At 44.0% G+C, this 16,884-nt stretch overlaps 2 protein-coding genes across 2 annotated transcripts; both read right to left on the reverse strand.

Moving 5' to 3' along the window:
* Positions 1-243: 243 nt before the first annotated feature.
* On the reverse strand, positions 244-3,648 carry manea (mannosidase, endo-alpha). Its single transcript, XM_080012899.1, has 5 exons — positions 3,485-3,648; positions 2,499-3,080; positions 2,242-2,351; positions 2,009-2,085; positions 244-1,853 (listed from the first exon to the last, which is right to left on the reverse strand). The coding sequence occupies exons 2-5, from the start codon at positions 3,022-3,024 to the stop codon at positions 1,220-1,222; spliced, it is 1,347 nt and encodes a 448-aa protein (XP_079869025.1). The 5' UTR covers positions 3,025-3,080; positions 3,485-3,648; the 3' UTR covers positions 244-1,219.
* Positions 3,649-5,041: 1,393 nt separating this feature from the next.
* Positions 5,042-16,073, reverse strand: LOC307238799 (serine/threonine-protein phosphatase PP1-beta catalytic subunit-like). Its single transcript, XM_080011942.1, has 8 exons — positions 15,939-16,073; positions 12,157-12,288; positions 8,835-9,065; positions 8,603-8,707; positions 8,412-8,483; positions 8,152-8,303; positions 6,835-6,969; positions 5,042-6,735 (listed from the first exon to the last, which is right to left on the reverse strand). The coding sequence occupies exons 1-8, from the start codon at positions 15,988-15,990 to the stop codon at positions 6,631-6,633; spliced, it is 984 nt and encodes a 327-aa protein (XP_079868068.1). The 5' UTR covers positions 15,991-16,073; the 3' UTR covers positions 5,042-6,630.
* Between the last annotated feature and the right edge of the window lie 811 nt (positions 16,074-16,884).

A 16,884-nucleotide genomic window follows, 5' to 3' on the forward strand; every position in this document is an offset into this window, starting at 1 on the left:
GTTTTAACTGATTGCTGCGAAATCTTTGAAACGACTCGCCAGTCGGGAGTCGCTCGGTCAACTGCAACTGCAGCCAGGAAACCACATCCAGGGTCAACTTGGACGTTGAAATAAAAGAATGATAGTGTCATTCACCCAACGCAGATGATGTTATGGATTCACGCTTTAAAGAAACTGGCGCGGCTCGCACGACGAGACGATGAGATATTGTCTTTACTCGCTTATTTCTTTAAGGAGGGCACAGTTTATTGACTTGTCACTCACAGTATCCGTAGATTATACAAAGGCAAAGCATGTGCATGTACAGACTTGGTCGGTAACAAATGTTGAGGATTAAATTAAATTAGGAACTCATTCAAGCGCAAAAAAAAAAAAAAGCAAATTTCTTTTGTCTCAAGTTTTACAAATTCTTTGGATATTCCTGTACAATTATTCAACATTTTAACATTGTCTGAAGTACATGGGACCCCCTGTCTAAAAGTGAATACAGCTGTATTTACATTCACAGTAAAATGTTGCACTAATATTTTTGTCATGGTCGTTAAGTGAGTTACTCTCCCGTGTACAGGATCCATCCTCCACGGTGCAGCCCCTCGGTGTTCAACCCACCCAAAGTGTCCCATGGTCCCTCCGTCTTCCGGGCCCTTCACAAATTCCCGTCTCTGCATCAAAAGGAAGACGCCGGTACTCGCCCACAGAACAGCACATGCACCTTCACTTGCATAGCTGACGGCGACCATTTTGTAACCTGCAATCACGTTTCCATTCAGATGGCACTTGAATTTTACCAACCAATGTTAGAAATATCGCAGTAAAAACAATATGAATTAGATGTTTCCATCAGTGGGAAAGACAAATAAACGGTCTACTTCGATTTGTTATGTTACTATGTTCAGTGTCAATAAATGGCTCTTCATAAATTGAATGTGTATTACAGTATAATAGAGATTACATTTTCACAGTACTATGATAGTGTCATAAAATGAACAAGAGACAATTAAATTGTTAACGGAAATTATTTGTATGATGATCATCGGCCAAAATGTCTTGACCGTGACGTCCCTTATCTCTACCAATGTTACGGTAGAGAATGAATATCGATCTCCTCGGGATTGACTCCTCCCCTTTGCCTTTATGTTTTGTGAAAAATGTTCTCGTACTCTGACTGTGAGTGTATTTGTTCTTCGATGTACACTCAGTCCGCTTTGCCATGGCAACATCATTCCTGCCATCTCTTACGCTCGCCCCCAAATATCGCCGCCCATTTCCGGGTTATTTCCAGATAGACAGCTGGCCGGTTGGGCAAGTAGTCTAGATATACAGTCTCGGCTGTTTTTGGGACCGCCATTTCGATCTGCGTCCCCTCGTGCCATTCGTTGAAAGACGTTATCGAGATGAAATCGGGCCTCGCCTCTAAGGCGGCGCTCAGGGCCGTTTCGTAGTATTTCCCGTTGATGCGGTTTCGGGTGTTCTGGAAGTTCCAGGGTCGAATGTTTGTGTCGATGTAACCCGGGCCCACGCTGGGAATGAACAGCAGGCCGTTGTCCTCGCAGAACGTTTTGATGGAGTCCCAATTGCGGTGCGTGGAGCCGTAGGAGAAGCCGTTGGTGGCGAAGTAGGTGTAGAGGCCGTCGAAGCCGGCGGTCAGGATGTCCCTCTTGTGCTTCTCCTCCACCAGCAGGGCGACGAAGACGGCGTCATAGGGCGTGTCCCTGACGCTGCTGCTCTCCGTGTGCTTAAGCAGCTTGGCCCACTGCTCAGAGTTCAGCAGGTAAGAGTCGTACACGTAGAACAGCGGGAGGAGTTTTCCAGTGTTGGTCCTGAACCTAAAGAAGGCCGGGTGGTCTCCGTATCTAGGGAGTGAACAGTGAAAGGAAAAGAGGAAAGGGAGGATGTGTAGGGTTAGTTTAGGGACTGAACATGGTCTTTTGAATCGAACAATAAAGTCATCAATAAATTTGTCCAAAATTGTACAATGGATGCTGTGTTGGTACCGTTGATGACTCACTTTTCAATGATGTACTTGACATTTTTGAACATGGACGTCTCGTCCCTGTCTTTGTACGGTTCGATGTGGAAAGCCACCTTTTTTTAAACAAATGAGTAAAGGTATAAACAGATGTTTAATTACAAAACCAGACATTGTTATACATTTATATTTCCAACATACCGTCATGAGGAAAAAAAATCGTTAACTATGGTGTCGTTAAGTATTAAACATGATGTCCTTATTTTACAGACCTTAATGTGGTATTTATGAGCCACCTCCAGCAACAGAGGAACTATGTCATCTGTCGGCTCGCCATTGTCATCCTTCATGCCAGGTGGGTACCATGACACCGCGATGACACCTTAAACAAACAGGCAATTTAATGTCAAACCTGTAAGAGAGAGTAATCAACACTCTTTTCGGTAATAAGTCACAGGCATAAATATTATATACAATAACAGTGTACACTGGAGGAAGATCTGCTGCCGACATTCATCTTCTGCCTCACCAATGGCCGCTGTCCGCAGTTGCTGCATGTGAGCTTCTATAACGGAGGGATCCCTGGAGCTATAAGCGCCCAAGGATGGATAGAAGTTTGACCCGATGCCCTCCGGCGGCTTGTGTCTCCCTTGTGGATAACCCTGCGCCACCTTGGAGTCCCAGTGCGGCAGCTGCGGATGGTCCCAGTGGATGTATTTGCCATCGAACCGGGGGTTTCCGAACCACGTGTAGTAGAAGGCGTGGAGGTTGTAGTTGGGAGGAGAGAACTTCCTCAGCGCGGCTTCCAGTTTCGCGTCCCTCTCCGACTGAAGGGAATCGGCCATTTGCGTTTGACCGGCTCTGCTTTCGGCCTTGCTCTCTGACTGGAAGGAATTTTTTCCGACCGCCTTGATGTCCGGAAACAGCTCGACGCCGTCGGGGCTGACGAGCGGGAAGTCTTGCGGCGCGAAAGATTTTAAAACCGCCGTTACAAGGACTACAATCAGCAGTAAACCGATTAATGTGATGCAGGTTTTGCGCCTCAGCCTGGCCATGCTTCGCTCGGTGCTTGACGCTACCCACGGTCCATTGCTGGGGGAGCAGGGAGGCTCTGTGGGACGGAAGGACACGCCAGTCATTTAAAGAGGAGCACATTAATAATTAAAACAAGGGCCGGTGGGGTGTTTAATATTGAATAGATAAGAAAGTACGCTCTTAATGTGTTATTACTTTAAAATAATTATTACTATTACTACAACAGCACCTCAGTGAGGGATGTGGTGCATGGATACAGTAGTACAGAACGAAAGAATACCAGTTTGTACACTAAGCTGACAGTTGACAAGCTGAAGTGAGACAAGCTCAAAAATATGGAGGGTGTAATTTACAATGAAGGACAAATAGAATAGAAATATAGAAAATTGAATACGGCGATGTAATGAGGAACATGCGGAAGCCAACACATAAACACAGCGACACGGTGAGTTAGCATGTTAGCATGTTAGCATACCGTACCTGTGCACCATGAGCTTTACGCCTGGCAGCAGAGCGGGACGCGGGGGTGTACGGGCGGGTCTCGATGCGGGTGGAAATGTGAAAGTGCTTCCCGACGGGCGCGACCCCTCCGGTTTATTTGTTTCAAACCATAAATCGTTTCTTGTCGGACCCGACGCGGACATCCGCCGGGCGGCGCGACGGGCGATGAGCATGCGCAGTGGTACCGTCCGTAGTGTCGACGCCGTGGACCGGCGCTGCCCGCGGTCAGCGCCGGTTTGAACGCCGCGGGGGTGTATGTCGCCCCCGTGCGTTCAGGAAGATACATGACATGAACTCTGGAGGACCTCGACACTGGGGGATCAAGACTCCTCTGCAGTGCGTGACGGAATAACATCGGGTCTCGTAAAGAAAGTGGTTCCCTCTCAAATCGGGTCATTCCACCACATTTACTTAACAGCAAGAAGGTCCTGGGTTCGATTCCCGCCTGGGGCGCTGTTGGCACCGTGCTCCGGCGGGTTATCTCCCAAATAGGAGCCTTTCTGTGTGGAGTTTGCATGTTCTCCCCGTGCTCACATGGGGTTTCCTCCACCTCACGTCAGTAAGGACCCACCACTAAAAAACATGCACCCATCGTCATCTGACCAGCGATGGACATTTATCACCTGGTCCCCCCGCGCTGCCCACTGCTCCTGGCTGTGCCCCCGGAGGAAGGACAAGCCAGGATGGGTCAAATGCAGAGGATCCATTTCAGCGGCCACCATCAAAAGCGTGTGTGTGTGTGTGTGTGTGTGTGTGTGTGCGCGTGTGTGTGTGTGCAAGCAAGCATGTGTTGTAGTGTGGTGTGTTGCGTGACGAATAAAGACTGTTTCTTCTTCTTCTTCTTCTAATGTCATCCTATATCTGTTTTACCCTGTTTTTTTTCTAAAGTCCTTGGGAAACTAGTACTGTATATTCAAGATTAAAAAAACAAAAAACATGGATGACCGCAACATACGGTATCAATTATCAATATGGTTTTCAGGAAAAAAAAAAAAAGTCAACAGAATGGCTCTTTTGCAGCACGTTCGCAACATCTCTACAGCCTTAAACAACAACAATGTCCCTCGGCATATTTTTAGACTTGTTCAAAGACCTTTGAGACTGACGATCACAATACCTTTGCTGCAAAATTACAAAAATATGGCTTTTCGCGATTGCTCTAAAACAGCTGCTTGATCGTACAGCATAAAGGAGAGAGAACAGTACAGTGTGTATCTATCAATGGGCACAAGTATTCCGATCCGATGTGGGATGTGCTGGAACAACAAGCCCGATCCATGGGGGCCCCACCTCACAACTTCCAGGACTTAAAGGATCTGCTGCTGACGTCTTGGTGCCAGATACAACAGCACACCTTCAGAGGTCTTGTGGAGTCCATGCCCCCACGGGTTCTTTTTGGCGGCAAGAGGGGTGCAACAAAATATTAGTGGTTATTGGTGGTGGTTTTAATGTGGCTGATTGGTGTATATGTGCAAATAAACAGCGAGGCGGAGTTCATTCGGACCATTAAAAGAACGTACCACAGGAGGCAATATGACCATTAGTTGTATTTGTTTTATTTCGATTCATAGACTTTCAAACCAACTGGTACAAACTGCAAAACAGTTTCTTGGTAACAGATTTTTTTAATTTTATTTTTTTACTAATTTTAGTTATTAGGAAATAAATTAAGTGAATAACAAGTAAACAATGTGGAGAGTACATAAAAATAAACCAAAGAATATAACTAAGAGCAAAAATAAAATGAGGCACACGCTCATTTACACGCACACTCAGATATACTGCATCGTGTTTGCAGAGTATTACCGCCAACCGGGAACGTAACGGGAAATTCAATACCTCTTGGTTGCAATGATGATACAGCATATTACTCCGGCACTCCCATCAACCCGTGACTGTCTGTGGTCCACTCGAAATGTATGAAGGTTGTTTCTAATGTACAGGCGATTTTCATACACCAGGTTACGTTATCACTTCCTCGCAGGTTTTGTTTCGTACCTGAAATGACTTGGTGAGGAAAGGAGGCCTAACAAATGTTCCTGTTGTGGAATTAAAAAAAAATAAAATTAAAAAAAAAAAACTTCACACGAAACCAATTCCTTAGGTGTTTTCTGGCTGTGTGCGCGGCCCTTTTGCATGCTGTTCAAATCTCGTAAATGCTGAACTTTCACCATTATAAATTTTAAACACCATTGACACAGTTAGGCAAGCCACGTCGTTGCAGCCCATGCTGTTATGTTTTATTCTATCCTCACAAAAGTACTGATTACACGTTACCATTAGCAGTTATTTTACTTTCCCAAATTTGATTCAATCACAGCAAACCATTAATCATTAAAAAAAGAAAACAGTTTCACACAAATATGGGAGGAGGCGTGCGCGGGGTAAATGGACCGACACGTTAATCAGCACTGTCATGAGGAGGTGTAGTCAGTGACGGGGAGGCACGAGCGAGTGTGCGTTCGGCTGGAGTGGTGCATGTGCACTGCCAGCAGCATCACATTCTGTTCTCTGGTTCAATCACGCCCAAAGCTCCACGCATTCTTTGTACGAGAGTGTGTGGCGAAGGGGGGGGGGACACACCGTTCACGGAAAGACTCACAGGTATCCTAAAAAACTGTGGGTGAGTGAAACTGTGTGAGTGTTTTATAGAAGTGTTTATAGTGCGTTGTGTGTCACACACCGCTTCTCAGTGACCTGAAATACATTGAGTCGTCAGGCGGGTTCTCATCTCAACACCTTCAAAATAACGCAAGGCGTTTCGTTTTGTTGTTCCTGTCTGAACAAAGCAGAACTCCTGACTCATTCACACTTCTCGCTCTGAAAGAGGACACGTGTTCGCACAACACGCAATCGGGGCGATCCTCGAATGGCAATTTGCTGTTAAAAGCACAAATGTAATATTTGTGAATATCAAAAATTCCGACAAACAGGAAAAAGCAAAAAAGAAATAATGATAGTAACACATCGATTGGTCACAGCAAACCTATGTACACATACATGTTAAGAAAAGAGCTGTCAGTGGCGTAGGGGGGAGGGGGGTAGAGAGACTGGGGCGATAGTTAAGCCCTGTATCCTTCCTATACAGGGGAGTTACTGGGTGGAGGGGGGCAACGCCGCTGCGTTCACCTCTTCTTGGGGGGCTGCGCGGTGCGTGGCGGGGTGACGGGCCGGCCGGAGTTCACGCCCCCGTACTGGTACTTTGCCTTCTTCTCCGAGGGCTTCAGGATCTTTTTGTGCCAAAGGGAGAGAAGCACACGTCGGTATTTGAAGGCGTCGCGGCGGAACGGCGGCGTGTCGCGGTGCGAGCGTTCCGAGCGCGTACGTACCTGGAAGGAGCACATGAGGGACTCGTCCACGCTCATCATGCCGCCGGCGTTGTCGAACTCCCCGCAGTAGTTGGGAGCGGAGAACAGCGTCACCAGCTGGCGTTTGGCAAAGAACTCGTATCCGTCCTCCACGACCTGCGAACAGACGCCAGACGTCTCAATACCACCACCCCCAGACGCCTCAACACCACCCCCAGACGCCTCAACACCGCCCCCCAGACGCCTCAACACCGCCCCCAGACATTAACGTCGACGCCGAGACACGGACCGTGACCAATGTTTCTCGAAGCCGGCTTTCATTTTACGACGCAAACCCACAAACAAGATTTAAAAACAAAACAGCGAGAATAAAACAGGTTGTGGCCATCTGCTCATTACCACAGGGCTTCATGTACTCTTCATTTATTTAAGTTTCTCCAATTTTTTTTTAGTTTGGAATTGATTTTTTTGAATAATATTATCATGCACTGAATATCCAGTTCATTCTGCTTTTATTGATTATGTTTTGTTTATGTGGTTTATTTGTTATCCCAGAGCATCCTTGGACAGGATTAATAATCATAATCCTGTATGACAACCAGGAGCGACAAATATTATCCAGTTCATTCTGCTTTTATTGATTATGTTTTGTTTATGTGGTTTATTTGTTATCCCAGAGCATCCTTGGACAGGATTAATAATCATAATCCTGTATGACAACCAGGAGCGACAAATATTAACACAGTTCAGTGGAGTTGTGGAGTTAAGTCTGCTCTTTACTGTTGACACGCAGGTGTGTCTACAGGCTTGTGTATTCTTGACCAGCCCTCAATAGTTTTCCATTCAACCACTGTCTACTACACAGTCAGCGTTGGTTTCACTTTGAAGAACAAAACATTTTGTTTATTGGAATGCTTGTTTCCCAAGCTGTTCCAGACTCATTATGGTTGCTAGGTGATGAAGTGTGTTGTGTGTTGAAGAAGAGGGAAGATGAGAAATGAAGGCATGGCTGCGGCGCTCCACCGGGGCCACGAGAACATGGTCGTCCATCAAGCGCCTGTGTGCTTATATGGGCAAGTCAGGTAGCACACACAAAACAGGAACCTGATGAAAAAGCAACTGTTTATCCTCTATGATGTTTAATGTCCCACAACTATACAATTTGTATTAGAACTGAATAAAGGAAATTGTACCAGGAATTAAAATGTTCTGTTTGGCAATTTTAAGTCCCCATTGCTAAATATAGTTCCCAATAGTCTTCCTTTCTTCATGCTATGGTAGACTGTACAGTTCACCAGAGCCGAGACCTGCGGTTACCATTTCCCCCTCTCGGGTTACCTGGTGGGCTCGGCAGATGAGGTCAAGGTCATGGCGGTTGAGGAACTTGCTGACCACGTCCGCCCCAAAGGTGAAGGAGACGCCGCGGTCGTTCTCCCCCCAGCCCTGCACGTCCTTGTCCGGGTCTGACCACAGCAGGTCACACAGGAGGCCTGGGATGCGCACCGAAAGGAGAATCGGTAAAGGGGAAACGAGTGCCATACAAAAATGTTTCAATTTCGAGGGAGAAGAGTGAATGTAAAGTAAAACATCAGAAATACCTGTATCAGGCACATCTGTCGGCCTCATGATCCTGCGGATCTGCTCCATAGACTGCAGGTCAGGCGATAGCCCTTCAATAGCAAAAGGTGTTGGGATTAGATCAGAACAGGTGAATATCACGGAAGTATACGGCGTAGAACTATAGTTTGTGTAAATGATCAACCAGATCAGTCTCTCTCTCTCTTCTCACCTCCGTGGCAGCAGAAGATCTTCTCATCGATGATGGCCGCAATGGGGAGGCAGTTGAAACAGTCTGTGAAGGTCTTCCATAACTTGATGTTGAACCTGCGCTTACCTGAAACAACACAAACACACCGTCAAGAAAAAAGATTGGTATGATTTTTTTTTTTTATTGCTCCAAGGCTGTTTTCGTATGTCACGTAAGGCTTTGCGCGCTCGGGGTATTAAGAGTTCCTGCTCACACTCATCGTAGAAGCCATAGATGCGGTTGATGGAGGCGCACTCGTGGTTCCCCCGCAGCAGGAAGAAGTTCTCCGGGTATTTGATCTTGTAGGCCAGCAGCAGACATATTGTCTCCAGGGACTGTTTCCCCCGGTCCACGTAGTCCCCGAGGAAGAGGTAGTTGGCCTCCGGAGGCAAGCCCCCGTACTCAAACAGTCTCAGGAGGTCGGTGTACTGCCCGTGAATATCACCTGAGGAGCGAGACCGCGTGAGCAGGAAGGTTTAGGTGTGAAGCAGGGGACGGACACAGAAATACTTTTCCCTGCTGCTCTCTCCCACTTTACTTTCCCTTCTCCAATGTCATCCTCGCCCACCTACAGACACCTACTCACCTCCAGGAATAAATGTTAAATCTCAGTGAACTGAAAGATGTTAGGATTTAGGGGGAATAAGGGTTTTTTCTTTCAGCTCTACACTCTGTACATCTGTGAACTCAAGGAAACAAACCAGTAGCCACTGTTATTTCAACCTGACGTGAAAAAAAACCTTATTGGATATTGCCTTGGTAATATGACAGACATAAACATATATTTAGTATTATATGAAATATTAGGGATGGGCATCATTATTCAAGTACATGAGTAATATAATTAAGACTATAAAAGAAAATGCTGGCATTCAAATGTCTTTTTTCCTTAACAATACAACATTTCTGATGCATCATCCAAAGCCCCCTGGTGAACTGTTCCATTATCTGTTTTTTTCACGTTCAGAATAACAAGATTATCCATAATGTTAAAGACAATTTAATTTGGGGAGGGTACAGTATGTCAACTTAGTGCAACACAACCTCTATAATGGTAAAGAAAATATTGGAAACATTCAAAACATCTATTAATATTGATTTTGTGTTGTGTCTGAACAAACAGATTAGAAAAACCACCACTTAAAGATGATCAATAATAAAAACGTACACGCAGGCTGCTACCAGAAGTCAATGCGTACACGCTTTAAGAAGACATGCTTTTTGAATGTGATTTTAGCAGCATAGAGGGAGTTTCCTTCCCTTCATAATGCAGCCACCCTGCTACCTTTTATATCCTCTCACGCCAGCTAAAGAGCTGTTCTAATTTGGGCTAAGTGCTCCAGACAGAAACGAGTAAAGAGAGCCTCACCCGGTGCATTTAGACGATAATATGCATGCCATTATGACAATGACACAGAAATTCATGTCAATCCAGTCTTTCATGTCACACCCTATCATTGTAAGATGGCATCACACATGATGGCGACTGAAATAGGGCTCGTTAAAATGTTTGGCACTTTGGCCCTGAGATTAGAGAGGCCGGATATATTTGTAACCGTGAGCTGACATTTTGACTGGTATAAAACTGCTGTGGTGGATTGTTCTGCAACAGGCAGTGAATTTGGCTTGTATGGCACAGAATTAACTTGTTGGGACATTTCAATGTCGATGTGAAATGTAATACCCCTTTGGCCAACAGTTTGTCGGTGGCCTATAAGCAAGATTGTGTCTGGAAGTACTGCATGTGGGGGTAAGGTTTGACGCTCCTTCAGACAAGCCTCCGACATGAGTGAATGTTGCAAAGTTGGTGAAAGCCTGGATTTGTGGGCTCCACTAGGAGCCAATCCCAGTGGAGCCCACAGTGAATTGTGAGGTCAAGGTCAATAATTTAATTTACGCAGCCCCAAATAACAAGACATAAATAACCAAAAATGTAAGAATAGCAAGGTACCAAAAAACCTAGAGCTCAAACCTTTGCGAGAATTTAATATTTCCAAAAACTCTGAAGGAAAAAAAACAACCAATTATCCTGGAATAATACATTTATAAATTAATGCGTCAAGTCCAGCAACCATAAAACGGGCATTCTAAATTAAATAATTAAATGAAAATTGGTAAAATGCGCCATGCAGTTAAATTATTTAACTGCGTGATGTAATAAGGAAGGGATATCTGAGTGAGGGTCAGTGCAGATCTGCGGCCTTCAAAGTGTGTCGTTGAAATGTGTGAAACAGAGTTCACTGAAACTGATAGCATTGGCCTCTGTGAATAATTAAAGACAAACATTGTTTGCCGAGCATTGAAAGCCTGTAACCGTAGCCGCGACCAAAAAGCATGACATCGCCCCGTTGTCAGAATTTAAATCTTCTTCCTCGGATCTCTCGCTTTTATTGTTTAAGAAATGTCCTGGGAATGATAAAAATCAGCAATACCTTGAGTACATGGCTTAGTGTAGAAGGCTGAACTTTGGGGCCTTTGAACCCCTCGATGCTATGAACACCGACTGGACCTGGAACTGGTTTACAAGGACGTCAGTTACGTTCTGTGAGCACACCCTCTCAGATCACGTTGAGAGTGACATTTCAAGTACTAAAATATACTCCATGTGACCTCCTCTATAACCTCACGCTGATATTCACGCTCCACGTCCACAAGGAGCTGTTGGAGGGAATTGATTTAGATTGTGTCCAAATGAAAAATGATATCGGCTCCTGCGTGTTTATGTTTGAGCGGATGGTAGAATGACCAAGTTGGGCTCGAGAGAGCTGCGCTCCGCTCCGCTGCCGGCGGGAGATAAAGCATGTGGGAGTGTGCTGAGATGTGTCGGAGCCACCGAAAGATTAAGATAGCGGCTGTTATTTTAACGCTCAAGAAAGAGTGGAGATGCTGCATAATGAATGTGGAATCTTACATTCTGGATGAGTTCACCTACAGTCTGTGGTGTAAGACAGAGATATACAGCCTCCCCCTCCCACACTATCTTCTATAAGAGGAGCGATAAAAGCTGCAGGATAACATTACAAGCTCAATTACAACAGTCTCTGATTCTCCAGCAACTTTATGCACTGAATTGTGAACATTGCAGTCATTGCAGAGTCAATTCTGAGCTGCATCAAAACAACGGATTGTTGTTACCTTCGGGTCTAGAGATTGTGTTCTCTGGTCTGTGCTCTGAGAAGTGGGTTCAGGCTCATAAATCACTTTCCCAAAAGCACAGGGAGGGATTTTCCAATTAGGGAAAAAAAAAAAAAAAAAGATAACACCTCTGGATGGATTCCTGTTTAATTTCCAGTTCTTTCCACACTTTACTTCTAAAAATTGTCTTCTTTGCTTGCAAGCGTTCAATTTAGAAAAACCCCATCCTTACCTTTTGAAAAGAAAATTGGATAAAGGAAGGGTGAGAGATGATAGCTCCAAGTGAACAGGAGCAGGTGAAAAGGGATTAAATAAAGTGAAATTTAAAATATAATTGAGGGGAAGTCTACGATAAAGAACAAAGGAGGCAGAATATGACAGAAGGTTGAAAAGGCACTGACCACAGATCTTGAGGGGGGCCTCGAGCTCCAGCAGGATGGGCTGGCTGAGGAAGATCTCCCTGGACTTTATGCAGAGGCCCCGGACCTCGGCCTCCGTCATCTGGACTATCTTGCCTGGACGACATCCCCGCACTGCGGGGGAGAGACGGACATCTTTACTACAGCAGGGTTCACAAACGCATCAACCGTCAGCGGGCGCCTGACAACCGTGGAAAGGTAGGAATACATTCTCATTGCAAACTCTTACTCTACTTTGTAAATCCTAAGCTTAGCGGAGTGGTTGGAGCACAAGAGCAGCTTGCATCCTTCTACATAGAGTGGGTTTTCTTGGCTGTTCGCTCCACTGTGAACCTACTCCTACTGCCTGGACCCCTAGCACGGCGTCCAGAGAGGTTTCCATGAACCAGCAGGAAAGAACATTTCAAGTGTATGCAACGGTTAACTGCTGAAAAACAGAGCGATATGTTAGAGCTAACTGGGAAATTTTAAATATTTCTTTGCTCTGCGACAAGGTATGCGCCAAGCTCATTTAGGTTCAGGTCCACATAAAAAGTGGTTGTATCATGGTAAGAGTGAGTAACGCTGCTTTAAGAGTTAGGAACTGTGTATGGCTACAACATTCTCTCCCTTCAGCAAGTCAAAATATTATCTAACTATGAGCATTAACTGGCATTAAGAGGAAAAGTGCTTTGATGAAGAAAGCCATGACAGACACATTATGTAAGATATAACCATTTTAGTATTGCCTTGGAGCTCATCACCCACTCCAGATCCCAAAACAGGATAGTTAGGCAGTGAAATCACTAGTCTGCTAGACATCAAGTCACTGCAGTGTTGAAAGAATACTGCTATGAATACAATTGGATCAGTAAGTAAAAATGAATTGCATAACTGCATAAAAAAATACACAAATACATGTAAACACCCAAAATACTGTCTCATACAGTTAATACTTTGAAAATAAAAACACCATTTGATATATCTTGGTCATATCAGCTAGCCTGAGGTCACAGGGGTTTTATCCTCCATGGGAGAATGTTTCCAGATTGGCCTCAGAGGGAGCAGTTTGAGGCGGATTAAGTGGAAGCTTTCACTCATCTCAGTCTCTCTCACACAGCTTAATCATGTAATCTAACTCTCAATCCTCGAAAGCACAAGTGAATAAAATCAGATGAACTGGTCAAACAGTGATCCTGTCACAAACCAAGCTTAACCAACTTTCATGCATTTCCCCATGAATTCCACACTCAAATCTATTCACTCATCATTGATTTATCTACGACCCATGACAAACCTCCAACTGCGTTGCTGAAAAAGCTTGAAATAAAAACTGTAGCGAAGCCACGTCGGAGCTGTTTGACACTTCTGCAGACAAGCACTTTTTTTTTAAAGAAAAAAAACACAGAATGGCCAGTGGGGGGGAAAAAGTGATGAATGATAACCGCTTTCTGCGATTACAATCTATACAAATACATTTACATTTAGATATAAACTACTTATACAAATATAAATGCATGAGTCCAAACAAATGGTCAGCGTCTTAAAACGCTTAAATCAACTAAATAAACAGATTCAGAGAACCAATTGATCCTCACAGCAAGACAATACAGGCTCAACTGTCATGCAAAGTAGTGTTGTTGAACAAAGCTCAAAGTTTTCTTAAGCCACAGTTTCGAGGTGACATTTTGAGGTCATTTCAATATTTGAAAACTGGAATACTTTTGTATTAATTCAAACAGAGTTTCAAAAATGAATGTCAACATGGGTCTCAGACTTTCTGTGGATTCAAGAAAAATCGAATTAATAAATAGTAGGAATATAACTGAAACATGAATTCAGCTTGAGAAACTTTTAATTCCGACCCATTCTTCTACCCCTTGTTCACATTATGAGCTAACAGAGATTAACAACAAAATGAACTTTTTTTTCCAGTAATGGGATGTGTGGTGCTCTGATTCTCATATTCTAGGCTTAGTTACATGAAAAAGAACAAGGCAGCTTGTTTTATTTTTACATTTTAAGACAATGTGGTGATTGTTTATAGTGTTGTTCGAAAAATAAGTCTCTTTACAAAAAGAAAATTACAGGACACATTTACTCTTTCTGTACAATCGATGTAATGCTTTATTCACATGGCAGCGGTATTCAATGTTTTTTTTAATGACAGCAATGAAAAGCTCTGCCTGCACCAGCATTAAAATGCACACAACCGCCAATGAAATATTCAATGAAAAGTTTAATTTCTCCAACTTTTGAAGTCACGCTCAAAATTTTTTGGAAGCGACACAGACTGAAAGAGGAATTTGTCAGTATAAATGTATAATGTGTTTACTTGACGTCTTTATGAGTACGGAAACCTGACCAAAAGAAAGAATTTGTCAAGAAGGATTGGTGCCAAACTTAATACCCCAGGCAAGGTTTTTTTTTTAACCCCAATATATATATGCAAAAAAGGAAACATGGCCATGATCAGGAATAAGCAACTTGCTCTAGCCACCCTCCATCACCACAGCAACACAAAATAAATGATGTTTTCAGTTTTTGTGATCTAGCTACTATTGTAGTTGCATTAACGCATGGTATAATTTGTTATAGAATTTCAAATATCAGTCCTCATCAGTTTTATTTCGGTCTCACCGACACTAACGAGAATAACCACTTTGGTACCAAATAGTATAGACAGAATTTGGTAAAATAATTCAATTTCTATATGTTAATTTAAGTTTCTATACCCGGTGCTAGTGGCTACACAACTCAGATCGGCTTTCTTCAAGCTACTGTCCATGGTTTTCATGTCTTAACAAATTGAACATTTGTCATGAAGTGCCAAATGATATATTCGGAAATTATAGTCATAAACAAAAAGTAAGATCAGATAAGATTCTATAAGTGTTTAGGAAAGGTATAATCACAGCAATTTATATTCCTAGCTTCCACACAGACATGGGAATAAGACCATTAACAAACAGAATATTTAGTGAGAGATGTAATGAAGTGCGACACTATATGTTCGGTTCTTTACTCATGTTTAAATTAGGACTTCTTTGCCAAAACAAATTATAAAATCTAAACCAAGTTTGTCGAGAACATTTGATTTCCCAGTGCTAAGCAGAGCTGTCACCATCCTGAAATTTGAGTCGACGATTCATTGTCGGTAAATACTTGTAATTTACAATTTCTGGTTATTTTACACTAAATGATTAAATAAACTTACACTTGTATGACACACGTCTGCCCATTGCAGAACAGCCATTTACTGGCATTATGGATTGGAACCTTAAAAAAGAAAATCAGGTAAACAACTGAGGGGAAACTTACCCAGCCCTAATAAACATTCTATTTACTATTGCATGTTTACATTGGTTTAACCCCCCGTATTTTGACAGAGACGCGTGATTGCGGAATCCGAAGATATTTCAAAACAAATATCATGGTTTTTTTTGAGCAGATCGCGGTGTTTTTGTAGAGGCGAAATCTGCTCAAACGATCGCTATCCGGCTCAAACAACCGCGATAGGGCGAGTGGCGCTGAACGAAAGCGGGCGCGGGTGTAGGCGTTCGCCGCGGAAACACTGTTTATAAACACGCCAAGCTAACGTTAGCCGCGGCTAGCGGCTAACGTCAACGACGGCTAGCCCGGCCCGACCCAAATAGTTGGACGAAACGTGGATTCCTTTCCCCGGCGCCGCGGTAACTCCGCGACAATATTCGGAGCGGGGGGGGGGTTCTTATCGAAGTGTGCGTGGACGTTACGCGAGAGCCGCGGCGTTTCGAAAGGTTCACCTTCCAGAAGCCGAGAGATGATGCTGTCGACGTTCAGCTCGCCCTCCGCCATCTTCCGACCGCCGGTTTGAAAGCGTTGCCCCGCGTAGCTCCCGCGGCGGCCAGCAGGGGGCGCCACCCGACCCCTTCTTCTTCTTCTTCTTCTTCTTCTTCTTCGTCTTCTTCTTCTTCTTCTTCTTCTTCTTCTTCTTCGCGCATTTTTGGGGCGGATTGCAACACCGACTTTAAGGTGCATACCGCCACCTACCGTACCGGCATATGTATAACAGGGTCTAGTTTAAATTAGTTTATAAAATAGAATATAATAAGTAAAAAAAACAACAACAACAAAAACATTCTATTAAACAATCCGGTGTTTATTAAGAAATCTATCACCTTTGTTCCTCGGGGGGGTGGAAGCCGTCCCGGAGGTCCCAGACGGGTGGAAGCAGCGGATCGGGGCGAAGACGTGGGAACCTGAGGTTTACTCTATGAACCTGCAGCTTTCTCCACCTCGGACTTGTGTCTGTGTCTGAGTCGTGAATTGGGAGATTTTGGGCTACGAGGCGAAAACTCTGATAGTGAGGCTGAAATGGCGTGATAAGGGCATACTACGCCTCCGTACTGTCACCCAGTGTAGTCCAGTAGAAATAGTCCAGTAAAAACAACAAAAAAACAACAATACAGTTTTTTTTGGGGGGGGGGGGGGGGGGTAGAAGGGTGCTATAATCTGTCAAATATAACCCCCATGAATGAAACAAAATCATTTTGAGGCATAAACAACCTTTCAGTCACAAGGTAGAAGCTGCAATCATCTTTTGGCAAAGGCACAACTGCATTTTATGACTTGTATTGGCCTTTTAAATGTATTTCAACAGGTAAAAAGGACTGGGTGGACTATGATCTGCCAAATATAACCATCAAGAGTGAAATCAAGTCATTTTGAGGTAAGAGGTAGATGTTGCAA

This window comes from Zeus faber (assembly GCF_960531495.2).
Source record: "Zeus faber genome assembly, chromosome: 13".
NCBI lineage: Eukaryota > Metazoa > Chordata > Actinopteri > Zeiformes > Zeidae > Zeus > Zeus faber.